Raw genomic sequence first — 27,134 nt, forward strand, 5'->3', positions numbered from 1 at the left:
TTTTTGTTTTGTTAACCTTTTATTTAAATCTCTTCATATTGAAAAATAAAGGTTGAAATGAAACATTTTCAGACTATTTCCCTCTCTTTTAATTGAGGGGGAGGCAAAACCCGCTGCTGAAGGTGGCCCGAGTGCATAAAAATGCAGCCAGCACAAAAGCCAATACCTTCGTTTTCCCACTGAAAAATACTGCCCAGCTCCGATAACGTTTGATCTTATATTCCCGTATCTGTCTGAAAAAGCAGTTGTTATCTCACACATACCTGGCTTACCCTCCATGTAAGCCACACTGTGTGGCAAGACGTACAACAGGAGGAGCCCCTCGAGCAGTGGCTGCTGGCCCCTGCCCAGCAGCGGGTCCCCTTGCAACCTGCTCCTGGCCTGGCCTTCCTTGGGATCGCTGCCATCTCCCACACGCTGGGGCAGAGGGAGCAGTAGATGCCTCTGGAAATCAGCAATGCCAGTGCCCGAGGTGAATCAGCTCCTGCTGGTGGGCAAATCCTGCCTGCTCCAACTACTTCCAAACATCAATAACTGTAGAAGTACAGAAAAGCTCCTTGGTATCAGCATTGCTCAGGCGGTTCACAGCTACAAGTCTGGGTCTGGGCTACCTTCAGGCAAAGCCAATTTAACAGAGCTCTTTTTCCAGCCTGAGCAGCAGTGGTGTTGTAAGGTCCTCTGCCCCTGTGCTACAGGGATGTCTTGAGCTGCCATAATTATCAAAGTCTAAAAATGTCCACCTCTACTCGCTCCACCCTGACTCCCTGCCTTGTCAGTCAGCCATACACAACAAAGAATTGCTGGTCAGGCTCCCTCTGTCTCACTGATGCTGGGGACAGCTCTCACACAGATGCTGGCACAGGGTGGTGGTGCTGGGAGCCGGAGACCAGGGCTATGGGGCTTGCAGCAAACAGCCAAGCAATCCCCCTCGAGCTAGGAGGTGAGATGGCTTTGTGCTCTCGATGAGCTCAGGCAAGCAGTCTCTCTCAGACAAATACTGCAGCACGAAGGCATAAGCCTCTGGCTGAGTGCAGGCTGAGTCGTTTCACAGAGGGGTAAGCAGCCTGGCCATGCTGGGTGCTGGCTCTGACAGGAACCTTCTTCAGGCTGAACACTGACCCAAATCAATCAGCTTGTCAAGCCAATCCCTCCTTACTGCACCCATCTCATAAGGAACTGCCCCTGGAAAAACGTCTGTCTGAAAAGGGGGTTATACAGCATGACTGATTCTGCTCTGCCTTAGTGTGCTCCCCTGCTCACCCTGCTGCCCTGTGATTCACTGCATGAGGCTTGAACCCTTCTGAACACCACAGCAAGGTGAGGCCTGCAACAGCTCTGCTGTCCTGGGGCAAGGTGTGTCTGATGTGCTGCAGTCACCCCTCACACCATGCTGCCCAGAGGCAGAGTTACCACGGAATAAAATAGTGTGTGAGGAAACGTGAGGTAAACAGGTCGTAATGCGGTGGTAGGACAGCCCAGACTGAGATGCAGCTCCCTGTGTGTCTTGCTCAAGGCCTGGTCTGTGTGAGAAACTTCATGCTTTTTTTTTTTTTTTTTTTTTAAAGAAATGCACTTTACAATGGTATCTGAGAGTAAGCGACTCTAAAGCCAGGAGTTTACAGAGAATTACACTTGCCTGTGGGGCTGCCAACCACGTGTAGTTCCCAGCTGACAAATGCTCTGAGTGCAAAATGGCTTGAGCCCAAGCTATTTAAAAAGAGAGCTGGAATTAGGTACTTGGTACATGCAACTAAGCTGATGGTAGTATTATATCATTCATAGCCTTACATTCCAGCCCAAACATGTCAGACAAATCATTTTCCTCCCACAGCAATGATCCTTTTGGAGCCCTGAGGAGACTTCAAAACCTTTTGTGAAAACATTAACTCTACTGGGTGGCATTTACAAATTATAAAAATGGCACAAAACGACTGAAGTGGTTATGAGGTACAGAGAAATCCAAGTTCCCTGGCTGTACAAAAGGCAGAATAGTCAGCTTCACTTTCAAGACCAAAATTTGCAACCATATAAAATCCATTTCTGAGAGGTCTGACACAGTGAGCCTCTTTATACTGCCACAATCACTGCACAGCCTGACAGCACAGAAGCGGCTGCCCTGAAGAAACCCTACTGCCAGGCTATGTGCAAAAGTTAAAAGGAAGTTTGTACCCAAACCCTGCTTTGAAGAAAATCTGAACAATACCTGTCCTCCACCATATGCAAGTTAAGTTTTATCAAAGATGCCAGCTCTATCAGCAATAAACCTAGGCAAAATTTTAAGAGAGAAAAACTAATACCTGCCACAGCATGGTATCTTTGTTTGACACACCCATCCTTGCCATGACCTAATTTTGCCCTCTTTGTATCTGGTGCTACTCATCACATTTAATGAGGCAAAAGGATTGTTATTCCATTTTAGCATTGTGTGGATTAAACACAGCCTCCTTAGCAAGGGGGCTCCCATTACTGAATTTGGCCTCTAGGCAAAGCCACAGCTGAATTGTGAAATGCCCTTCCCTTGATTAAATATATCAATTCGTGAGTCACCAGCTTAGGGTAGAGAATAGAGGAATATTAAGAGAGCCTCTATGCAGGCAAACATGTCACTACGAGACATGCCCCTCTATTTTAACGTTGCCATGGCATGCCTGGTCTTAAGACCTAATGCCAGAACTCCTTGAGTAACGACATTTTAGCCAAGGAACAGAAATATCTGATCTGTAGCAATAACAGTGAAATTTATCAAAAAATATCTCTGTAAAGGGGAAAAATTTCCAATCAAAGCTCAAAAAAAAAAAAAAAGTCTGGCAGTGGACAAGGACTGAGCCATGCGAGTCAAACTTGTGCTCAGAGCTCACCAACCTGCTGGCACGTGGCCCTGGAGATGCAGCCATCCTGCCTCCAGTCCCACTGCTGAGAGCAGATAGTGACGTGCTGGGAACCTGTGGGGACTGTCACGTGTGCTTCCAGCTTACGTGTCACAAGCTCCTGAAGGATGCTGCTGGGGAAGATGGTCGTGAGCTCATGTCTTAATGAGCTCATCTGCTGACAGTTAGTTTGGCCCCTCTTTTATTGTGCTTGTTGTACCATGAACATATATATGTATATGCATAAATATATTTTTCTCCCTTTAAAAGCCTCTCCCCCCATTACTTGTGATAATGGAGAGTTTTAAGAGGACTATTTCTTTTTAAAGCGACTGTGATTATGTGCAACCTTTGCTTCCAAGTCATTCACACAGAAAGCACAGACAAGCCCCCCTGCTTCGAGGTGACAGCTCTGTCTGGTTCTGCAGGGCTTTGGTATTCATAGCTCTACGAGGTCATCGCTGGAAAAAACCTTGACGGTGATGTGACCTGGCACCTCGTCGGCTTCTTGGCTGCCTCTCCCTCGGAGCTGCAGAGTCTGCTCTTCTCTGGGGTCACTGGGTGAAGCTGCCAGCAGCGCCTGTCCAAGGAACTGGTCACACAAGACATTGCTGTTCCAGACCTAGAGACAAGGGGACAGAAATAACCCCAGCTGAAGCACTGCTCCTCTTTCACACTTTACTCAAAAGGGTTGTGCTGGAGGAAGGTCAGTCTCATTAACCCCTTGGAAGAGCAGTGAGGAGAAGGCGTAAATCTAAATTTAGCTAATTGTCTAGTGAGCATGTGGGAAATTCTGGATTTGCATGCTCATTTACATATGCTATGCAAATAAGGAGCTAAATGCAGCTTATTGCTTTCTAGGTCACAGCCTGCCTAGAAGAGGAGTAAAAATTACTGGTTTGAACTCATCAGCAGTACAAAACCTACCCAGTCTGCCTGTCTGTGCCACTCTGCCTGCTTGTGCTCACCTCTGCAGTGTCTACAGCACTTTTCCTCTGTGTTAGAGCTAGGTTCACTCTGCCAGAGTGCTCCTTACGTGTCATCAGTCGCTGTTCTATGGAAAAGACCGGGGCTAGAGAATCAGTTGAGCAGCTAAACAGCATCAGGACAATAAGGGGGGCAGCAGTTCTCACACTTTTATCCTGGTTATCAATCATGCGAAGGAAGAATCCACACCCATCACGCCATTCAGACCAGTGACAGCGTTGTGCTCCCCTGCCTGTCTCTGGCAGCCCGCCCCATGTGGTTTGTCTCACCTGGACAATGACGGGACTGTCGATGTTCTTCCTGTAGAAAATCACTTGTGTGTTGAAGACGGCACTGGTAGTATCGTGCTGTACAGGAGAGCGCACTTTCTGGTTCTCACACTTGACAAGCACGTAGGGATCTGCTCCTAGAACACAGCAGCACGGCCGTTAGGACACAGAATGGCAGCTGAGACCCAGAAACCCAGCAGGAGCAACGTCCTCCTGGGCTTGGCATCACCACTGCTAGTAAGCATGGGAACAGGACAGCAGAGCACATCACATCCATATGGCTGGTTTCCTAACTGGCTGAGGTGAAATACCTCATTTATGTCAGTAACAACTAGATGCTCGGAGCTGGAAACTGAGCACCATTTGCCAAGAAACCAGCTCACGCTTTGTTTGGGATTGCGATCTTCCCATATCCCCTTGTTGTCCATCCTCCTGGCTCATCTAACAAAGTCTTCCAAGTGAACTCCCTGATGCTGCTCAAGACATAAGAGCCAAAATGCATCTGCACGTATGTAATCTGACTTGTAGTTCGGGCTCCTGGGTCAAAACAGAAGGTCAAAACTTTTCATCATCCACAATTCCTAAGGAGGACAAGGACAGGAACTGCACAGAACTGCTTTTACATCACTGAGTGCACATCTCAGTGCCTAGCTTTAGAGTGCCTAGCTTGAAAATGCTGTCTACTGCATCCTGATATGAGCATTAATGTTAGGAGGTAATTTTCATGAAGCAGGTGCTCTTCCAAAAAATAAAATATTGTCAAAACCCATAGGAGTGCACTGGTTGCAACAACATTTTCTGTAGGAAACTGTCAAAGCAAGTCCTCCACAGTTTCTCTTAATTCCCATGAACCTGATAAAATTTCTTTGGTTCTGTCATTTGGGTCTATGTTATTTTAGAGTTTAAATTACTATATTTGTATCTATCATAGGTCCCAGTTAATATTTTAAATTACACTTTAATCATACGTAACCCACTGAGAAAAGTCAACATTTTCTAGAAATGCTTTGTTGTTTTTACCTTGAACATTTCCAGTTTGTTATAAATGATGTTTTCTTTCCATTCCAATGGGGAGCAAGAACTGATCTGGAAAAAAACCTGCTCTTACCCCGAAATGGAACAAACCACTCCACTTTCTAATTAACTTTAATTAAACACAGGCGCTACATTTTTTTTTTATTTTTTTCAACACAAGTATTTCTATCTATTCCTAGTGTTAACAACAGCATATCTATTTTTCCCACCCCCTTCTACTTTTGTGATACGGATTTTAAATAAAGTAACTGAGTGTGCGTAAGTGCAAGTGAGACTCGTGATCGTTTCTTACACACGTTCTATCCCCCATCTACTTGAAAATGCCACCACTGGAATGACAGCCATACGGCAGCACGATTTTAAGGCAGCTTTCATTTTTAAACAATTTATTCCCCGTATGATTTTCCTCAAATGCATCACTCGCTTACAGGAACAGATCCTAACAACTCACACAAGAAACCACATAACAGCTACATCCAAAACAGAAGGAGCTCCTTCCACTGATGAGAAGGAAAAAGATTTTTCCGTATGTTGCGCTGTGATTACACCTGGCCAGACACGTGGCAGGCCTGTTACCCTGACAACATATCACACTTCCTACAGCAGGTAGCAATGCATTGGCTTTTCTGGTAGGCAATTACTTTCTGTGTCACTGAACGTGTGGATTTAGCTCTGGGGCACGAGGCAGCACCACGCTGTGTAATCAGTGATGGAAGAGTTCCACCCTTTGCAAAGAGATTTGGAAAAGAGATCTGAATAAAAAGGGGTCTTGCCTGAGACAGCCACAGGCTAAGAGCAAAGCAACATCTTGTTATTAACAGTAATCAAGAGACACAAAGGATAAGAAGTGGTGGGGAAATTGTTGGGCTTTAAGAGTTAACAAGTAAATTTGCTGGACTGAGAAACTATTAATGAAAGGACTTATAAAGGAAAAGGAAAGATGTTTAAAAGAAACATTTAAATTCTCAGAACGAGATGGAAAAAAAGAGGGAGGTAGAAGAGGGACACGAATGGTACCTGCACAGCACGCCCTCATGATCACATTGCTGAACGGCCAGTTGTATTAGGAGGGCTGGCCTCAAGCCCAGAAGAAGAAGTCAGAAATGGGAGAGCTGCACATGTGGGATGGAACAAGAGGTGTTCTCAGCCACAGTTGGTCCAGTTCTTTGCAGCTCCATGCCTGGTTTATGTACAGGATGATGACAGCGCAGAAAGGGCTACTAATGTGGAAAAGCAATATCCTAGCATTCACCATAAGCTGAGCAGGGAAACAACTGGAGCTGCTACTCTGGCAACTGTTCTGGCAGAGAAAGGAGGACTCGGTTCAGTTCTCAGTCACACGTGATTCAAGCTGCGCCGTGAGCACCACAAGGTGCATGAACAGCACCTGCATAAGCAGCTGTTCCATCTCGCTCCTATGGCCACGATGCTGTATTGAGAAGTTGTAAGGAAGAACAGCACAAGAAAAAGCTGCAATCTGTGAAGACCAGAAACACATGAGCAGTAATGACAGTTGTCCTAACATTTCTAAGACTTAAAGAAATCTATGCACAGTTATCTAAGGCTAACATATTTTTTGGCAGGGAGGGAAGGGGAAGATTCGGACTAAAGCTCTAACATCCACATCATTCAGCACTGTACATAACACAAAAGGCTTTCTTGACAAAAAGTTCTCATAGACGTTCCTGCTCTTCTCCAGACAGACTGCTCCTACGGGTATACCAAGCATGATGACAAACCCAGTCACTAGAAAAAGACGTGGGCCAAACACAGCAGACAGTGCTGAGACATGAGGGCTGCCTTGAAAATTACAAGTTGTTCTGCCTTCTGCAGTTGAGTCCTTTTTTAGGTGATGCCTTTTAGCTTCTCCTGCAGTATTGGTAATGAATGGGAGTATTTCCTCCAGTATCGGCAAATTCCCTCCCTCCCTGCCTCCTCCATTTTCTCTCCCTTTCCTTTCTTGTGCTTTTGCTGAATATTTACCAGCTGATTTTTGCCCTCTTCTTCCTTCTATTTTCTCAGACTGCTCCCAGGGCAACCACCATTAAGGGCACCAGATTATCCCCTTACCAGGAATGTCATGTACCAGGGATCACAATACCTAGCTTAGAAAAGAAATAGCGAAATGCAATTAAACGTGTGAATTCAGCCTGGAATTCCAGTGGAAAAACTTAATGCAAAAGACGATTTGTTCCGGAAGATAAACTGTTAGGAATAGAGTGTGACAGACAGTAGCAAGAGCAATTTTTAAAACAGACTTGGGAATGTGAGAGAGAAGAAGTGCACAGCACTTCCCCATCTTCTTGCAAACCTGCCACCGTACTTGGCTCGCAGATAGCTGGATCAACTTCAGCACAAGCTAACTCAGAGAGAGGTACTTCTAAGAGAAGCAGCCCATATGCACTGATTCTAGGCAGCTAGAGTCATCTGTTACTCTTGTCAACAGCAAACCATCCGTTACTTTTTCCAGACGGGACAATGGATCACAGACAGCAGCAAGGAAGAGCTTTCAAATAAACATTTCAAATAGAGATTAAACAAGCTTCCTCTGGCAGGGAGCAGGGTTCTGATGACAACCAGTTTATGAGCCAGGCTGGGTGTGTACTTGCTGTGCAATCTTCATTCTCCTCCAGGAGTTGCTCAGAAAGTTGTGTGCAACTCTCAGATGACAGCGACGAGCATATGTGAGGAACAGTTCATTTAAGTCTAAGCTCCCTCTATCCAATATACATCAACAAAAGGTGTTCGGGTTCCTCTTACTTTACACAGCCACATACACCGGTGTCAGAGTATAATGATATTCTGGTGTTTTCAGGACAGCTTGTCACAGAAATGTAATGAGATGTCTGAATTCTCACAGGCTCTAGAAAGAAATACACCTTCCTTCGTTATCATCAAGTTCTGTCTTCTCTTTGTGCTGAGGGACGATAGTGATGCTTCACACTAATCAAGCAGGGAGCTGGACAAGGGGGAATAGAGCTGACTGATGACAGACTGAGCAGAAGAAAAGCAGCAGCTTGAGAGCTGAGATGCTGCAGATCAGTAGATCGAGAAATCAAGAAACCCTTGTGAAAAGCACAGTGGGGATAATCTGACACAGCAGCTCACACGGAAACAAGTTGCTATCAACCTTTGCAGCCAGAAAATGAGAAACCTGTGTGTGGGGCCCTCTTAGCAGCAAAGACTACCACTTAATCTCCCCATTTTCTACTTGAATAAACATTGACTGTGCCTAACCTGAAGGGAAACCTCTCCTTGTCGCTCCCAATGGGAGTTTCCATGTGGCCTTTTCCCTCATCTCACAGTACCTACTAGACAGGAGGCTGCTGCTGATTTAAGCCTAGTTCACATCAGGAAATGGTCCTGGTGGAAGGTAAAGCTGCAATTTGGTAACTATCCACATGACTGAAGTCTAAACTCACTTGTGAGATAGCGGATTTGAGATCCCAATGCAAATAAGTCTTTTTTGAATACCTGGCTGCTATTTCTCCTTGAGATAAGCATGGGAAAGCATCCAGACATGGATTCGGAAAAGTCAGACAGAAAGAAGCCAAGGAGGTGAGAGATGATAATGAATTGAATTATTTTGTGGCACTATTAGGAAATAATCTCAGAATATGGGATACTTAATGTCACACATTGACACATCACTTCCTAGTGTGTATTTACAACCCAGCCATACAGTGTGCTCTGGTGAATTTCTATATACAATGTTTTTAATCTAAAATACAAACAAACAAACAACAACACCAGAAAACACCAAAGAAGAGAAATATGTGCTATATCCAGCTTTTCACATTACCAAAAATGGGCGCCAGTATCAATCAGGAACTTTGCCAAGCTTCCCAGCAAGGCGCCCTTAGAAGGCAGAGTGCCAGTTATGGGTGTTAGCCTTGTCACTGCACAGCTTGCTTTTATTGTGTAGCAGAAATGTGCACATTCGGCTTCATGATTTTCTTATTTATGCACTCTACCAACTCCATTTGTCTAAAGCTGCTATAAGAAGTGCCATTCTGTAAAACAATCTATCAATGTACCCTGTGAGATGGAGATACTTATAGAAAAAACAATGCTGATAAGAAACATTCAGAAGAACTCAAGACAATAGGGAAGCTGCTGGAGTGAATCATCTCAGCTTTCCTTCAGTGCCCTATGAAGAGATGGGATTTGGTACCACAGAAAGAAAAGAAAGAAAAACAAAAGCTTTTACTAAAAGCTTTCCCTCGACAGAAAAGGAAAATATTTTAACTTTGTTGGTGAAGATTTACTCAAAGACAAACAATAAGATACACTTAGGTTTTGTGTTCAAATTTTGCTTATGTTTAAAGAGAAAATCCGTGAGTCCATTTCCTACGTACAGTTCTTCCCACAACAGGTTACCTCTTCAGTTTTGTCAGGGTAATCGTAAGTCCAGCACTGGGTGCTGAAGATGCTTCTGCTCAACCTGAATATGTGTGGTAGCACTGAGTCCTAAAGGTATTTGGGGGTGTGCTGTACTTTAGAGTATCTCTCACATGTTGTTTTTAAGTTTCATTTGTATATTCCTGAGCTCTGTGTCACAGTGCACCCAATCCAACAATGTTCTCCAGGATGAAGCTTGCTCTTTGGCAGCTGTAGGCAATTGTTTTTAATGACCTTGTCGAGATTGTAATTGTGCTAAGGATTGTGAAATGCTAAGGGAGGAGAATTGGCTTTAATTGCTTGATTGCAGGGAATGTTAGAGAAAAATCTTCAAGGAATTTTAAACAGAGAAAAAAAAATCTTTAAAAATGAAAATGTCCTTCTTAGGGCAAGAACAAGGACACACTGCCTCTTTTCAAAGCACTGCTCTGCTATTTCCTTCACAGATAGCCCCTCCAGTCTCGTCCACCCATCCTGCCTTTCTGAGATTGTGGAATTACAGTGCTTATTTAATTGAGGTGTTTGTATCTCGTGTTTTTCAAGAGAAGTAACAAGAAAAATGAACTAAAGCAATTTCTATGTCTCTTCCCTCTAACATTCTTGTCCCCCTTAGAGGGACAGGAATGTTAACTCTTAACAGAGTTAAAGGGTCTTGCACGGTGAAAAGTGGATTCACTCACTGTTTGGTTGGTGCCAAGAACAACTGTGAAAAGGAAACTGCAACCAAATCGCAGCCATCTGGTAGGAGAAGTTTTACAGCTGCTTCATGAGGCTGAAGATGAACTGTACTACAACTCTAAGTCTAATGACTTCTCTACCACAAGGAGTTAACGAAACTGAGTTCCACATCTTAAAGTAAAGAGAGATGAATAGTTATCTGGAGCAAACACAGCCAATGTTTCAGCAGACTCTTCAGTTTCCTCTTCCAAGATTCCTGTAGTATCTCTGCCCCTTTGCTTTCCCTCCTATCAATCACTTACTGCTGGATGTGTCTGACTTTTTCTATTCCGCTGGCCATGGAAAGTGAAGGATGACATACGGAGAGTGGGAGTAGAAAATGAGGAAGCAAATAACAACTGGACAAGTTTCCAAATTAACTGTCAACATCAAGTGCCATAAAGACATTTTAGTGTTCCTATTTCAGGACATTTCCTTTGACATGTAGACAGACAGTCCAGCACTTGTCATTTAACCTCTCCCTCTCTTAGTTTACCTAACTGGAAGGGGTTATTTGAATACCATAATTTCCTCCCTGAAGTGCTATTATGCCTATGGTAATGAAGAGCAAAGTGCTCTGAAGGTCTTGAAATACACCACAAGAGTCTGTGCTATTCAGCTGTTTCCCTGCATGTTTTAAACTTAGAAAACAGATGTCCCTGAAAGGCCAATTTCTTACCAACCCCTACAAAAAGCTTCTCACAAGAGTCTCGCTACTATGATCGCTCTTGACCAGCATAGATGACACATGACTCTTGCTGTTTTACATCATCTTATTAATCGGAGCTCTCCTTTTGAGAAGATTTTACAATGAGTTGCAAAAAATTCCCACAAACCTTCAGTTTGTTTGGGTAACTTCTAAGTGCTTCCATGTCAATTTAAGTCAGCTTTGGAGGACTGATGAAGCTCTTTCCACTCTTCTAGACTCGCTTTACACTTACCACCTGATCTATCTTGCTTCTGTAAACCTTCTGCAGAGTGAATTTTGATTTGAGTGATTCTCCGTGGATAGCCACAAAGAAGACTCCAACATGTCATTTTAGGTTTATCATCTGTCAGCTCTCTGAAAAATCAAAGCAAAGTAATTGAAGCAATGAATGTCAAGCAAACTATCAATAGTTGCATAATTTTGGCCTTTTCAGAACTTGAGATTTGTTCGAGTTTGTTATACAGAAGTAACACTTACAAAAATAAAATCAAAGCAAACCAAACATATAGCATCCCTTGTATAACAGTTACACAAAAGTAGCAGGAAAAAAAATCTGAAACGCGGAAAAAAATATCGAAGCAAGACAGATATTCAGTGGGTCTGATTTCAGCAAGCAGTAGTTCTGCCTTCACAAATAACCCCTGTTTCAAATGAGATTGGGTAAAGACAAATTGTATCAACTGTACCAGCAACAACCAGTGCTCAGGGTTCTGATCTAGAACTTGAGGCAACTACAGAAACCTGACTTAAAGGTCAAAAGTCCCAGACTCAGTTGTCCTTGGGTCTCTAAGCAAAAATGTCCTGAGCACACACAAATCCCAGTGAACCATCTGGAGATTCTTGGAGGTGACCCTGACCATCTCAAAGGCCTAATTCTGGAGTTGCACAGAGATACCTGCTAGTGAGTCAAGGACACTTGAGGGCAACCAGGCAGCCATTTCTGAGGAGGTGCAGCCAATATAGGCAAAGGAAGATCTCACACAGCTGTGAGTGCAAAGTACCTGAGTTTTGACGGCACATCTGTGAAGAGTCTCAGGATAAACTTGGTGGTGATGCCAGGAAGATACGTAGTTGGGATAAGGACGTAGCGGCCTTGCTTAAGGATCCTTTTCAAGAACACGGTGCGTGTGTTGATATATGGAGATGTGGCCACTCTCTCCTGCACGGTCAGCTTGTGCATTCGATAGCTTCTGTTATCCTCTACCTACAGCCACAGAGCAGTAAAAGGATTGATTGAAGGAGGGATTATCAAGAGACAGCAGGCAGGACTTTCCTTGCATAGCACACAGCCTTTTATGGGTAGAAAAGACAACGTACCATAAAGGCAAATCATTTAACCACTGAAATTATGACATGGGCATGGTCCTGATGGACAACAGAGTGCTCCAACTGCTAGCCCACACAGGCTCCCAAGCAGTGCTTTTCTGCACTTCACTGTACTGGTGTATACGTGTATATCCTTAAGTGGAGGTGACAGTTTGGGACAGGCAAAGACATGCACCCACTAGCACAGACATAATGCTACTGCAGAGTTTTGAATATTTGCAGAGATGCACACACACTCCAGACTCCATCTGCTAAGCTACGCTGCCGTCTTAGAGGACGATGAGATTCATCCGCCTACTTTCTCCAGCATGTAGTACTCCACATGTGAGACAGAGCATTGCAGCCCTACATAGCAGGCTCTTAATCTAGGGCATTTGAACTGATGCACACAGCCATATTTTCACCCTCTATTAACATGCTCTTCAGGCAACTAATATTTGCCACAGCACAGTTAAAACATTAACCTATTCTCCTGTAAGCAATGGCCACTCTATGTTCTTTTGCGGTATTTTGTCTTCTGGTTATTTAGGCCATGGCCTTATGAAGACCCTCAGCCATGCTAATGAGTCTGGTGGTTTAGAACTTTTCTGAAGTATCAAATTATTGAACAGAAATAAAAGATAGAGTACTGACACTTTTCCAAAGATGCAATTTCTTTTCCAAGCCTTCCTAGTAATTGGATATAAGGATAGACATGACAAAGGCACAGGTAGATTAACTTTCTGTTTCAACACTTTCTGTTTCAACACTTATCAATATTATTTACTTAACAGGGTGATTGTCAAACATATGAGTGTGGCACAGGTATCAACAGCTCCAACTGACTTAAAAATTGACTGTTTTCTGACATAGGGCCATAGCCTCAGTGCAACCCCACTAGTTAAAGAGGTTACAAAATAATCCCACTCCACAATGAAAAAGCAGACACATAGCAGTTTCTCTTGCTTTCCTGCTTCTTTTGGTTCTTGTGTTTTCATTTTACACAGTTTGCCCTGTGAGTGCAATTAAATTACTGTTTGGGATCCCTTTGGCTCCCTTTCACATATGCTCATTTCCTACTCACCACTCCAGCTTCTGAAATCACTCTTGATTCTTTTGGCCTTTCTGAGTCAGAAAAGAAAAACTGCAGACTTTTAAAACTCATTCACTTGGCTGTATTTGCTGATGAAATTCAGGCAGGAGCCTCCAGTGAGAGGAGAATGTATCCCCATGTATCGAGAGTTAATATTCTTTTTTATGAAAATACAGTCTGTCTCCTCAAAGCTTGGAATAAGGAAAAGCACTTAAAATTCTTTCGCAATAGGGAATAATGATTTATGCTCCTTTAGTTCAAATACAGTCTGAATTGAACTAAATTTAATATCGTTCAGATAGTCTGTCTACTGTCAGCTCTGGTGACAACGCAGTATACATGCAAAACCCATGTGGACAGGAGAGCCAGACCCTTCCGTGATAACCATGCCTCTATCTGCCAAATACCTCATTTGCCAGAATGAAGCCAGATTGCTGAGCAAACTCTGAACCAGTACTGCAGATGGCTGCCTACCTTGAATATTTCAAAGCCAATTATGATGTTTTCTCCTTTCCCTTCTTTCTTGTACCTGCGCCGATCCTCCTGTTGTAATGAGACCAACACTTTGTCCTCCGTCTTCTTAACATCAAAGATGTACTAGTACCAGAGAGAAGACAAGCTGTTAATTCCTTAGGAGACTGAAAATGAAGCCATCACCAAGGAAATATATACATACAAAGGAAGAAACTGAAAATGCATTTGTGGGTAGGAGGAAAGTTCTGCGTATCAGATATTTTCAGCAAATCGCAGCTGAAAAATATTATTAATAATAATAATAAAAGAAAAAAAAACACAGGTAAGTCGCCTAACAGAACAACATGAGACAAATTACAAAATAACTGTTGAAGCAGTAGAAGAAAACAACTGCTGTGAAAGCAAAAGACTATCTTTTATTTAGATATACATAAATCAGAAGTAAGATAAAAAAATAAATCAACAGACTCTGGATAGGGTCTTTGATCATTCTGGATTCTTCTTTCAGCTTGAATATCTAACCAGGGCTAGTGACTTTCAAATATCATCTTTATAAGTGACCAGCAAACGAAGGAGTCTTCCAAATATTAGTTGCTTTTTTTCGCTGAATCTATTCTATCTAAGAATTAAACATGTAAATTCATTCACTCTTAGAGACTCATTTGGATTTTACTTTTTTCTTGCATACAGGGGGCAAATCAAAGTTGTTGGAAGCAGGGGAAAGGAAGAGGGTGGTATTTTTGCTAAGTATGGGCAGATGCTGTTCAATCTAACTGAATTTCCATTCTCAAATACTTTTGAATGTGAAGCAAATAAGTAAAAGCATAAAACTGCAGTGGTGCACAGCTGGGTACTACGTACACCACACACCCTGATTTAAGCTGAAATTCTCTGACTAGCATGGAAAGAAATCTCAGCAGTGGTTAAACTCCCTGCTCCTCCAAGAGATGATGAAATCCGCTCTGCTCTGAGATAGGTACTGAGACTGCCTTGGTTACTGTTGTGGAATCATCCCCTGTAATGACTTCACATCCCTCTGTGGTTAGAGCTCTGCAGAATAAGGCACCATCCTTCCCATTTCTCACCACTAACCCTCACCATCTCAGGCAGTTTCACACACACACACACAGAGGCACTCAGCTCTGCCAGCGCTGGCCAAAGCACAGCCATTTTGGAAAGAAAATCAATAACTTCCTGAGCCTCCGGACTTCATTAATTGTTCCTAGGATGTACAGTACAGATCAGCCTCTTACGCACCTACTGCCTGCTACTGTGAGCTGGCTGTTACATGGTGCAAACTCAGTGCCTGTACACTTCTCTGTGTGCTGTATTAACACTGAGGCAGAAAAAGCACAGGACCCTGTAAGAGGGAGTCCTAGGGGCTGTAAAGAGACTCTGCAGTGGGAATCTAAAAATTCAGATAAAAACACGCAGCACATTTTTATTCTTGTCCCTTGTTGAACTGTATGCAGTGTTACCTTGTCAGACAGCCCAGGATGTCCCAGAGCAAATGGAGGTGTGGAAATGGAAATGTGAGAGTGCAAGAGAGCTCTCTTGGTCTGATGAGAGGTGTGCAACTGTGATTATCTTTCATCTGATGACATTTCAGCTGTCCTAAGGGGTAGCAACTTGAAAATCAACAGGTGGCTGTAGGAATACATTTATACTTGGCTTAAATTCTCTTATTTTAATAGGAATTGAAGTGTCACAGTTTCTCTCGGTGCAGATGAACTTCAAGGAGGCTTCAAGGTCAGTCAGGGAGAGGGAGAGCAGATAGATGTGAGACCATCAAAAAATGCTCCCAACGGAAGCCTTTGTGAACACCTGAACTCCCTCTGGGAGCCTTTACGCAACCCCACACACAACAGGACTCTGCGCCTTCTCTCCAAACACCACTAAGCATAACCCTAACTGTAACACTAAGCTGAACCTTAGGGTGCCTTACATGTGCCATAGTTACTTGTAATGGCCCCAAGGTAACACAAGTGTGTTCCAGCACTGCTATTAAGAGCCTTTTAATCAACCATCCTGAAGACAACTGGAATAAAAGCTTCCATTGCATCAGGTGCTGTACTCAGCCATAACATGCATATTTTGTTCTCTGTGGCAGCTAAACACTTACAAATGAGACCCAGACAAGCACTTGAAATACGTCCAGAATCATACATGGGAATATCTGAACAAAATCACCTTCTGGAAAGGAGGCACTGACATAAGACAGAGGAGTAAATAACTGCTTCTCCATCTACGCGAAAATGACAGGATGAGTTTGGAGTCTGACATTGCTCCCAGTCCAAACAGCAAAGGCTGCAGTTCTCCAATATCCTGCTATGAAAATTCAGGGGTGCTGACAGAAACTTCCCATAAGTGCAGAGAAGCAGACAAAGGAACATCTTTAATGAATCTAAGATACGTAGTGAGTTACGAGAGAACGGAAAGGTCAGTTTTCAAAACAGTAACTAAAGCAGTAACTAAAACAGTAACTAAAGTAGGTGCCAGATCTCTCTGGCAGTAGCCAGGGTTTTGTGTCTGAATTTTCATGCACTGAGTTGAAAATATACCCCCACTGAGAGGGGAAGGAAAGTGAGAAATTACATAAGAATGGGTGAAGAGAAAACCTGAATAGCTTAATAGTTAGAGCTAGGATGAGATTGAAGAGACTCCCACCTGGGGATTCTGAAGGAAGGTCTTGTTATCAAAGCATCCACCACAGCGATTTAGCAGGGGCTCTGAACTCTTTGCCCAAGCCCCGTGCATCATTTTCTTCTCCCAGGTCTTGTGGATACTGAAGTAGGAAGTGTTCACAATTCGGCAGATGTCCACATCAGTGAAATTCTTACACCAGTCCTCAAACGTCATCCTATTCCACAGGACACCAAGAAAATCATGTTTTGTTTTGGTTTGGTTTTGTTGGTTTGTTTGTTTGTTTTTTAAATAATCAACACTATTCACCCCAAGAGCAAAAATAACACATGAAATCCTTTGGTAATTTAAAAGTAGGCATTGCTCAGCTTTCCAGTGGGCAAACTGATTCACCAGAAACCTCTCCATGTGGAAATAGTTGTGAAGCCACAATCACACTACTTTAGAACTGAATAACAAAACTGTCACCTCAGGGTGTCTGGTCAGCTCTGGATTTGTTCAGTTGCAGGACCTAAGCCTAAACGAAAGGTTGTATCTAGCAGTCCGGATTTGATAGCTTACAACTTGCAATGGCAGAAGAGATCATCTGCAACCAAAGCACTATCCACTCCTCAAGAACATTATTATGGTCCTTCTTGTTACACCTGTCTCTGAACATGACTCAAATGTGAGTACTCTGGACGTAGTTGTTATTTAGCACCATCTCAATGCTAAAACCTGTGCCCGCCTTGGTAACAGACCAGGCTACAAGTAAAAAAAATCGCTCCCTCTTTGTAAAAGAGAACAGCTTGGTATCTGTGGTCTACTATAGTTTCCTGGCTTTTTAATGGCCCAGGACTAAACCCTGCAGGTGGCTTCTGGTTGCTGGTTCTGACAAAGCCAAGGAAACTGAAGACTTTCCACACTGCGCCTGACTAGCAGGTCTGCTGAAGACGTTGCTGGAATGCCTTGTTGGATCCAAGCAGGGTGGAAACAGAGTTCTAGAATTTCTCTAGAAAATGAACGCACCTTTTCCACATGCTGGAAAGCACTGACAAACACCAATTGCTGCAATTGTATTTACAGACACCTCAGTCATCATTGCCCTAGAAATCCTACACAGCAGTCAGTAAACAGAACTGATAATATTTGGCGTTCTGTCTGTAAATCAGCACGTGTTGCTTTGGATTATGAGGGACTGTCATAAATATATATAACAGATTTTGAAGGTGTTTGAAACTCACATTTACTAAGAACAACTCATTTTATTCATCTGTTTTTTAATCCATTTTTTTCCTGTTCTTCTGTCATCATTTGAGAGCTTAAAAGAAACAGACCTCGTGCTGGGACTGGATAATGCATTATCCATTTGGAAAAGTTGTTTTTGAAGCTGATAAATCATGGATGTAATGACAATTTCTCATTGTAGCCATTATCTGCAAATTCTCCATATAACTCCCACTCACCAGAACTCCCCATCATTCTCAATAGTGAGTCCCAAGCTCTTACGTTCTGCATTGCTGACTTTCTTCCACTCTTCAGAGCTAGAAGGCAAAACCAAAACAAACAACAACAAAAAAGATGTAGTGAATGAAAGTAAATACTCTCATCTGAAAGAATAATCTCAAGTAAAATTCTCTCATGGCCTCTTTTTTATAAAGGTAATGTTGGAATATTAAAAGGATAGATGATATTCAGGAAAAGAAAAGAAAAGAAAAGAAAAGAAAAGAAAAGAGAAGAGAAGAGAAGAGAAGAGAAGAGAAGAGAAGAGAAGAGAAGAGAAGAGAAGAGAAGAGAAGAGAAGAGAAGAGAAGAGAAGAGAAGAGAAGAGAAGAGAAGAGAAGAGAAGAGAAGAGAAGAGAAGAGAAGAGAAGAGAAGAGAAGAGAAGAGAAGAGAAGAGAAGAGAAGAGAAGAGAAGAGAAGAGAAGAGAAGAGAAAGAAGAGAAAAGAAAAGAAAAGAAAAAAGAAAAGAAAGGTGTGTGGCTTACAGAAGGAGTTTAAAAACATTAATTGATTTGAAAGCTACTTTAAAAAGGAGGTGAATGGCAATGGGCACAACTAGAGCAGAACTTTATTGATTTCTTTTGTCACACTCTCCTTTAGGACCATTAAACAACGGGTTTGGAAGGTATATGAGATTGACTCAATTTCCTAAAGGCCTTAAAAGAAACCTGGATTCCCTCCTCAGGAACTTATTGAACGCTTCACTTAAACCAGATTATAATCTTTGTCTTTCAATCTCTTCAAGAAAAAGAGGCATGAGGGCTTCCTAGATTTCCCCAGAGAGCCTTTGAGAAGAAATTGTTGCAGTACATGCCTAGTGTCCAGTTTCCAGAGTAACAGTACAGTGCACAGACACTTCATTGCCTGCATTAGCATGTATTCACATGCTCTGCATTGTTCCCCAAAGGGACATGCCTCTCTCCCCAGACTGCAGGGAGCAGAGGATCCTAAATGTAGGTGTTCTGATGCTTAGATCAGAAAACATGATAGAATACAACATGAGTTCTTTGTCTTATGTGTTAAAGGAAAGAAAAATGGAGCCACAAGTCCTCATTCCTTTTCTGTAAGTACTTGGAGGATAAAGGTGAAGGTGTTTGGCAGGAGGCAAGTGAGGTTGCCTGCCATAACAGACATTTTCTTTAACAATTTAGAAATTCTCAATTTTATTCTGTTAGGCCAAAAATCATAGTCCAGCATCAGAGTCCTCAGTGCTTCCACTGGAATGAGTGGCAGCTGTGCAAGACAAGAGCTAGAGCTTAAGTTAAACAAAACACAGCAACTCTTCTTGGCATTTTGTCAGCTCAGTATTTCATCTGAATCAAAATCCTTTTTGAATGTAATAGATTTTTGCTAGCTGAAGTATGGAAGATAGGAACTTAATATGCTGTTAAGAGCATTGCATTATTAAATACTAAAAGCGGCTGGTAAGCACACTGTTGAACTCTAACATCCTAATTAAATGTTTTTTGTGAGTTAATTGTCAGCAATGGAATACAACCCCTTCAGCAATCATTTCCAACTCTGTAGGGCTGCCTGCTAAGCTCATGGCCCACATTAAAACTCAATGTAAAATAATTCAAGAAGTTTCAAATATGGCATTTTACATTATGCCATATGCCATTATGGCATTTTACAGCATTTTTCACCAGTCGCTTCAATTAGCTAAGAATGAAAGACTCATACCCTCCCCAGTAGCTACCAAAAACAGATGAGAAACTGAGTCACAGACAAACCCAGTGGTGAAGCTGGGAACAAACCTCATATTCTTGACTCATCACCTTAATTGTAGGCTATTTTTCTACTCATCATACAGTGGGCCAGAAGAATGATGTATACCAAGGTCCAGAAAGTCATAATCTCTATGGCTGCTCCCAGATGCGTTCATCTGCTCACAGAATGCTGTGCTTGGGAAGAGGCAGCACAAGATTTCAGACATCTCTGAGTACTGCAGGCTGACGTTGCGTCTCAGCGTTTAATCATGCATTTAACTTCTGGTGGCCCTAACCACAATTTTGTTTTGTTGACACTGGATTTGCAGCACTTACTTGTCACTCCAGGCGCCATTCCACTCTTTCTTGCCCCAGGGATTCCTCAGCCTGATCATGAAGAGCTTCTCTGCCTTAAAAGAGAATGTGAGCCTTTCTCCAAGGTGCAGCTTCCGAACTGCAGTCACTGAGTAGGCATGACCGATGATGAGACCCATCGCTGTCTCCACCTCATTGGCACTGCCAGAGGAATCCTGTGGCACCAAAAATGACAATTAACAAAAAAAAAAAAAAAAAAGAGAGAAGTCAGGTCATTGAGGGCATCTGCCATCTACACACTCAAGTGGTAGGATGGGGAAGATTTCTTTTTTTTTCACACAACAGTGCCTTCTCTTGCGGAGTGCTTTGATTACGCAGGGAACCAACAGCCCCGGGGCTCAAACTAGCGGCTTGCTAGTCTTGTCCTAGCTGCGGTAGTGCCAGGCAAGTCCCAGGAGACAAGCCCAGAGCCTAGAACGCTGCCTGCTATGGACATTGTCTCTTCCTGGCCTCAGAGAGCTAAAGACTGGCTGATGGACAGGCTTTATCAGCCCTTCTGAAGTGCTGTCATCTTCACAGAATGGCCCTCTGGATACCAGTGACTATGCTCGGATGTAGCACTGCCTGTTTGTGCCCTCAGCTGGACACTTTGTAGGGCCTAAGGACTTACCCGTGAGTCCAGTGCCCATTTCTGTGTTGGGGTGGATTTGATACCCAGGAAGTCACTGCACTATCTGCAAGGATAGAAACACGAGGCGCAAGCAAGAAAGCTTTGTAGCCATTTATCAGACGTGTCCTTCACATCACTCCTGATCTTTCAGGCCTCTCATGCAGCAACAGGCAGATCTGCAGGCTTTCCTGGAAGATTTTCATCTGGATGTGTTAAATAAAATTCCCAAGTACCTCTAAAACCAGAAAAGCAGTATCAGACACAGGTGCTGGAGCTGCTCAGAATGACGGGCCCTTTACAAAGCTAGTGCAGCCGTGCTTCTGAGCAACACATACCAGGCAGGACAGTGGAAAAATTAAAGCTGTGCCAGTGCTATAATGCTGCTTCCGAGGCAGAAACAATGCCAATGGGCATGCCTCTGGATTCATCACATCCTATCTGAAGCCAGCATGGGCAACTTTGCAGAATCTCTCTCGCCTGTATGGGGCCATAACCCGCATACCTTAAGACATTGAACTCTTGGACAGCAAGAACAGCAGATTCAACTCAGTGCAGATCCCCACGTATAACTTGTAATAATCTAATTAAGAGTCCAATGACCAAGCAAGCCTTTGCTCTGGTGCAGAGAGAAGGAGTTATTAGAATTATGAACAGCACCTAGTACTATCTCCAATATTTCTATCCATTTCAAAATTTCTCTGGTCTAAACAGACAGGGTCCTTCTCCTCAGGGAGGCATTGCGCTGAGACAAAACTGTTTCATCCACAAAAATAAGAAATCAGAAAAAAAAAGTCAAAAGAGAAATTTCTATCAAATCAGACAAGACATGCCCTTGCAAGTGTGAGACTCTCTCCCAGACCTCTCTGCCTTTCACTGACAGCGGCTCCTAAAGAATCAGCTCATGTGTTACATCAAGACTGGCTGACATTTCCAATGGGTTTGGGCTTTCTCCAATGTAACACTTTCGCTTACATTTTTCACAACTAAAAGAGTCCTTCACAGCGCAAGAGTCTGTAACCTCTCCTGCTGCCTTTATTATCCCCCAGGCTTTTCCTATACTGCTGGGTTGCCTTTCCCACTTCATTCTGAAACCATTTATATATTTATTTTAATGAGATATTTAAATATCCGCTGTCTGTTCAAATTTCCAAATGGTGAAGCTCAGGGCTATTTTGCAATCCAAGGAAAATGATGACATGTTTGTAAGTCAGCAATGAAGCCACTTGAGTATTAAATACACACAATGAAGCTTGCTAGATGGAAAGTATAATGCTGCTATCAAAAAGTGATAAATGCAGGTGAGTCAAGCCAAACCAATATGAACAGCCCTTGTGTAATCAAGCTTAGAAGTAACTATGTTTAATTTGACAGGCAGAAGTATAATGCCAGGAAGAAGTGAAGGCATTACAACTGCCTAATTAATTGCTTTTTAAATTACAACTCCCTAGATTTTGTCTATCCCTCACCAGACCTGTGTTAGGAAACTGAACTGCCTCAGCATTTGGGAGCAACCTATCATCCCATAAGCACTGTTAATAACCATCACACCAGTAAGTATGGCCTGGTCCAAGCAAACCAGATGGAACGAATTATTTTTAAATACAAATTCAGACCTCGTGACAAAGGTACAAACACCAAAGACCTAGAAGAATTTGTTTCTGAGCTGTTGCCTGTTCTGCTGGGAGGAACAGTTCAGGCCTCCTCTTCTATCCCAGCAGAGTTCTCTGTTTCAAGTTGATCTCCCACAAAGTACCAGGTGTTCCTCTTTGGTACCATGGTACAGGCACAAGGCAGTGCATGGCCAGGCCTAGCTAGACAGATGATGTTCTCAGGCACCTCCAAACACGGCTGATTTCCTGTTGTTGTAGGTAACTGCACAATGAATGCAACACTCGCAAGACTTTCTGAATGAACCAATGCCAGGGGTCCATCAATTTAATATGGATTTAGCAATAACACTACGGATTGCAAGGTAGGAAATAGTTAAGCATGACAGCAATAAGATCTTTGCTTTAAATTCCCCATCTGTGAGACAGAGTGCTTAAGTGGCCAAGCTAGCTCAGCCTTTCAGCCCAGCTCTGGTGTTCCACTGACTGCATCCTCACAAGCAGAGTCAGCAAGTCCCAGCAGCTTAGTGCCAGGAGAAGTGTTTTCTGTAAATGAATTTCCTTAGGAAATAAAGAAACTGAATGCTGCCATCTGGCCTGTAAATTAGGGCATTCTAGGTGGATTAACCTCGGGTCAATACACAACTGTGACCATTCAGAAAGAACGGCATTCCAGATCCACAGTAGTGTGGCCAAAAGCACAAGTGGCTTTGTGGTTTTATGATTGTATTTGGTGGCTCTGGAGTTGCACTTGGCTGAGAACACTGTCAACCTGCTAGTTTTCTCCACACAAAGCTTTTCCAAAGCATACAGATAAAGGGCGCACTCAATATACTTATGCTACTAATACTGTTTTTTCCAGATAAGAAAGTTCATTGAAATAAACTTGTAATATCCAGATCTCCATACTTACCGTGATGAAACAGCTGATCAGCCCGCCTCTTTTATGCACTTTCAGCAAGTCTTCAAACAGTTTCATCTGCTCGGAAATAATCTCACTGTATTTGCCCTGTACCAAGTCAATAGATTCTGCCACTGCTCCAGTGAAATCCACAATTGCATCTGCAGCACTGCCTCCATCCAGGGCTTCATAAGATCCAGCCAGCCTAGAGGTAACACAGAACATTCTTATTCACCAAGTGGCTGTTAGAAGTACTCTAGTTTGGTTTGAATGTAGGTAATATATTTGTGGCTCACCAGGCAAAACAAAACAAAGCAAAACTGCAGATTGCAGATAAACACTTGCTAGGAAAGGAGTGGAAAGATCATAGAATATCATAGAATCATAGAATATCCTGAGTTGGAAGGGACCCTTAAGGATCATCAAGTCCAACTCTTGACACCGCACAGGTCTACCCAAAAGTTCAGACCATGTGACTAAGTGCACAGTCCAATCTCTTCTTAAATTCAGTCAGGCTCGGTGCAGTGACCACTTCCCTGGGGAGCCTGTTCCAGTGTGCAACCACCCTCTCTGTGAAGAACCCCCTCCTGATGTCAAGCCTAAACTTCCCCTGCCTCAGCTTAACCCCGTTCCCGTGGGTCCTGTCGCTGGTGTTAATGGAGAAAAGGTCTCCTGCCTCTCGACACCCCCTTACGAGGAAGTTGTAGACTGCGATGAGGTCTCCCCTCAGCCTCCTCTTCTCCAGGCTGAACAGGCCCAGTGCCCTCAGCCGTTCCTCGTACGTCTTCCCCTCCAGGCCTTTCACCATCTTCGTAGCCCTCCTCTGGACACTCTCCAACAGTTTCATGTCCTTTTTATACTGTGGTGCCCAGAACTGCACACAGTACTCGAGGTGAGGCCGCACCAGCGCAGAGTAGAGCGGGACAATCACCTCCCTCGACCTACTAGCGATGCCGTGCTTGATGCACCCCAGGACACGGTTGGCCCTCCTGGCTGCCAGGGCACACTGCCGGCTCATATTCAACTTGTTGTCTACCACGACCCCCAGATCCCTCTCTTCTAGGCTGCTCTCCAGCGTCTCATCGCCCAGTCTGTACGTGCAGCCAGGGTTTCCCCGTCCCAGGTGCAGGACCCGGCACTTGTTCTTATTGAACTTCATGCGGTTGGTGATCGCCCAGCTCTCCAACCTATCCAGATCCCTCTGCAAGGCCTTTCCACCCTCATTTGAGTCCACAACTCCTCCAAGTTTGGTGTCATCAGCAAACTTGCTCAAAATACCTTCTATTCCTACATCCAGATCATTTATAAAAATATTGAAAAGTACCGGCCCTAAAATGGAGCCTTGAGGGACCCCACTGGTGACCGCCCGACAGCCTGACGCAGCCCCATTCACCATAACCCTTTGGGCCCTGCCCGTTAGCCAATTGCTCACCCATCGTATGATGTTTTTATTTAGCTGTATGGTGGACATTTTGTCCAGTAGGATCCTATGGGAAACCGTGTCAAAAGCCTTGCTGAAGTCCAAAAAAATCACATCAGCTGGTTTCCCTTGGTCCACCATACGGGTGATCTTATCATAAAAGGAAATCAGGTTAGTTAGGCAGGAGATCCTTAAGGCTTTGGGCTGCTAAGTACAGTGTGTTGCACTCCTCCATGCAGATAAAAAAAAAAAAAAAAAAAAAAAAAAGAGTTTTCATTTTTTAAATATCTCTACTAGAAGCAAACCCAAACCCCTTGGAAAGTATGATTGGGTTGAGAGATGAAACAAGCAGATGGATAGAAGGGACTGAACTGAGGTCTAAAAGGGCAATAAATTAAATCATACTTTGCATAAGCTTTCTCCAATAATGCGCTCCAGAATTCATTTTTCACATTGGAATGGCAGTAGATCAACTTCCCATCTATTGTTGGCAGCAGATCATCAACAACCACCTCTGTCCATTTGCCAAAGCACCAGAAACGGAAACGGAAAATCCCAGCGTATTTCTCTGGCTTTTTAGAGTCCCATTCTTGTTCTTCAAAGTCTGGAATCACCTGAGAAAATATGCAAAAGGGAAAGGTCATTAAATGCACTATGTTAAGTTTCATTCGGAGGGCAGAGTGTCCTTGAGCATGCACTGTGTGCTATTCAGCTTCAAAAGCAGTGGACCTTAAACAGATGAAGCAGTGAAAAAAATGGTGGATTTGGTACAAAGTCCAATATAGCCCCATTTCAAAGACACTCAGGAAAGTAGTAGTTCAATAGATCTGCAGAGAAAGACCATTGCACCCTCTGGCTTTGCTGTATCTCTTCCTTGGTGCTCACTGAAACTGTGTGGTGGGGACTTGTGGGAAACTGTGACTGTGGTCTTGTAACAGGAAAAATGAACTTCTAAAGAAAGGGAAGATCGGAATCCACCAAAATTCACCAGTTGCCAGAGGTGCATTATCCCTAGATGTAAAATTATTGGCTGATAGTGAGGGAAACATCCAGGGTTTACTGGCCTTATTTCATGCACCAAGCACATTGATCACCTACCTGCTGCCAGAGGGGCTCCCTCAGAGCCAAGCAGGAGCATGCAGCCACAAACCAGCAGTTCCCCAAGCTGCCTTGGTGCAAGTCATGGGAGCTGATTCCATTCACAAACAGATGGGGGTCTTCGCAGAGATCCTAGCAAAGAAAATCCGAGGTTACTGCAAAAGATCACAGCATGCTTCTGCCAGCTACCCCTCCTCACACGTTCCACATCATATTCACATTTGCTGTTCTCCCAGTCAAAACACAGTGTTTCTGTACCAGGAAATTCAAAAGTGCTCTGGCACTGAATATAACTACAAGTCAGAATACACAGAATTATTTAAATTCTTATATGCAGACTGTGTTGCCTTTTCTGATCATCAGAATTCAGCCATTTTTTGCTGGAGTTCCTAGTTCTGCTCTCAGCTGCAAGCGATCATTGAGGACTTCAGTATTTGGAAGACTTATTTGACATTAGCTGATGAGGAGCTGCAAGTAAGTAAAAGGAGAAGAAGGAAACATTACAGGGAAAGACTTTGATGGGGGAAAAATATCAAGAAAAGTAGAAAATTAGTAGGAAATGATGCTACTGAGGCCAGAACCCTCAGCTCTTCTGTCACTGCCACTCCCTTGGCTGCCAGACTGGAAACCCTCCTCCACAAGCAGTGTGAGTTGCTGCAGTGACCACTGCCATTCAGCGCTGAAGAAGGCAGAAAACATGCATATGTCTGAAACATGCCTCCCAGTCTGCGGGGCTCATTCCTCTCTTTGATCTGGCTCCTCCTCTCCCATGGCTTTCCTGTCTCCATCCTATGTACAGATTCTCACCCCAGCATAGCTGTGGTATCTCCCTGCTCCTCCCCAGCTTGCCCCCTTGCTGTGTCTGTCCCAAGGGGTACAACAATAGGCTGCAGGTCAAGACACTAAAAGGAGCACCTCTAGCTATCATGGCACACAGGGATATATTTTACAGCAATAGTGTGTTTGTTACCCTTGGCAGAAAGGTTTTTCTGAACTGTTACGTACATGGCCTTGCAGTGTCAGAGAGGGCCAAGCAACACTTTGGGAAAGAGGCAATCTGGAAGTCCCACCGCTGAGGTGCAGCTCACTGCTTTCAACACTGGGATTGCTCACGATGCTTCATCTGAATCATTGCTTTGCTGACTGGTTAAGAGGACGGGAGAGCAGACGTTGGTAAGAAATTCTGCTGTTTCACAGTATAAGAATAACCCTAGATTTCACCACTGCTGGAAGGAAATGACCTTATATCCAGGCATTGGAAATGCAGAATAACCAGCTCCACCTCACGTCAACATGGCAGGAATCTCCAAGTTTACCACAGACTTTCCAGTTCGTTAGCAGCAGAATGAGGAGCTGTGCTACTCACCTCGTGGGTTCTCACAGTCCTTCGCTAATTCTAGATGACGATCCCCAAATACAACCCAAGCCTGG

At 43.5% G+C, this 27,134-nt stretch overlaps 1 protein-coding gene across 14 annotated transcripts in view; it reads right to left on the reverse strand.

Moving 5' to 3' along the window:
• Positions 1-27,134, reverse strand: part of CAPN6 (calpain 6) — a 61,915-nt gene continuing 34,781 nt past the window's right edge. For all 14 annotated transcript variants that reach the window (XM_068696513.1, XM_068696507.1, XM_068696518.1 and 11 more), the window contains exons 4-14: positions 25,704-25,835; positions 25,011-25,219; positions 23,198-23,390; positions 20,029-20,222; positions 17,946-18,023; positions 16,525-16,717; positions 13,858-13,980; positions 11,987-12,189; positions 11,218-11,339; positions 4,124-4,260; positions 1-3,489 (exon numbers count right to left, since the gene is read on the reverse strand). In XM_068696513.1, the coding sequence (XP_068552614.1) occupies positions 3,307-3,489; positions 4,124-4,260; positions 11,218-11,339; positions 11,987-12,189; positions 13,858-13,980; positions 16,525-16,717; positions 17,946-18,023; positions 20,029-20,222; positions 23,198-23,390; positions 25,011-25,219; positions 25,704-25,835 (1,767 nt within the window). In that variant the 3' untranslated portion in view covers positions 1-3,306. The remainder of the gene's footprint in view (positions 3,490-4,123; positions 4,261-11,217; positions 11,340-11,986; positions 12,190-13,857; positions 13,981-16,524; positions 16,718-17,945; positions 18,024-20,028; positions 20,223-23,197; positions 23,391-25,010; positions 25,220-25,703; positions 25,836-27,134) is intronic.

This window comes from Anas acuta, chromosome 13 (assembly GCF_963932015.1).
Source record: "Anas acuta chromosome 13, bAnaAcu1.1, whole genome shotgun sequence".
NCBI lineage: Eukaryota > Metazoa > Chordata > Aves > Anseriformes > Anatidae > Anas > Anas acuta.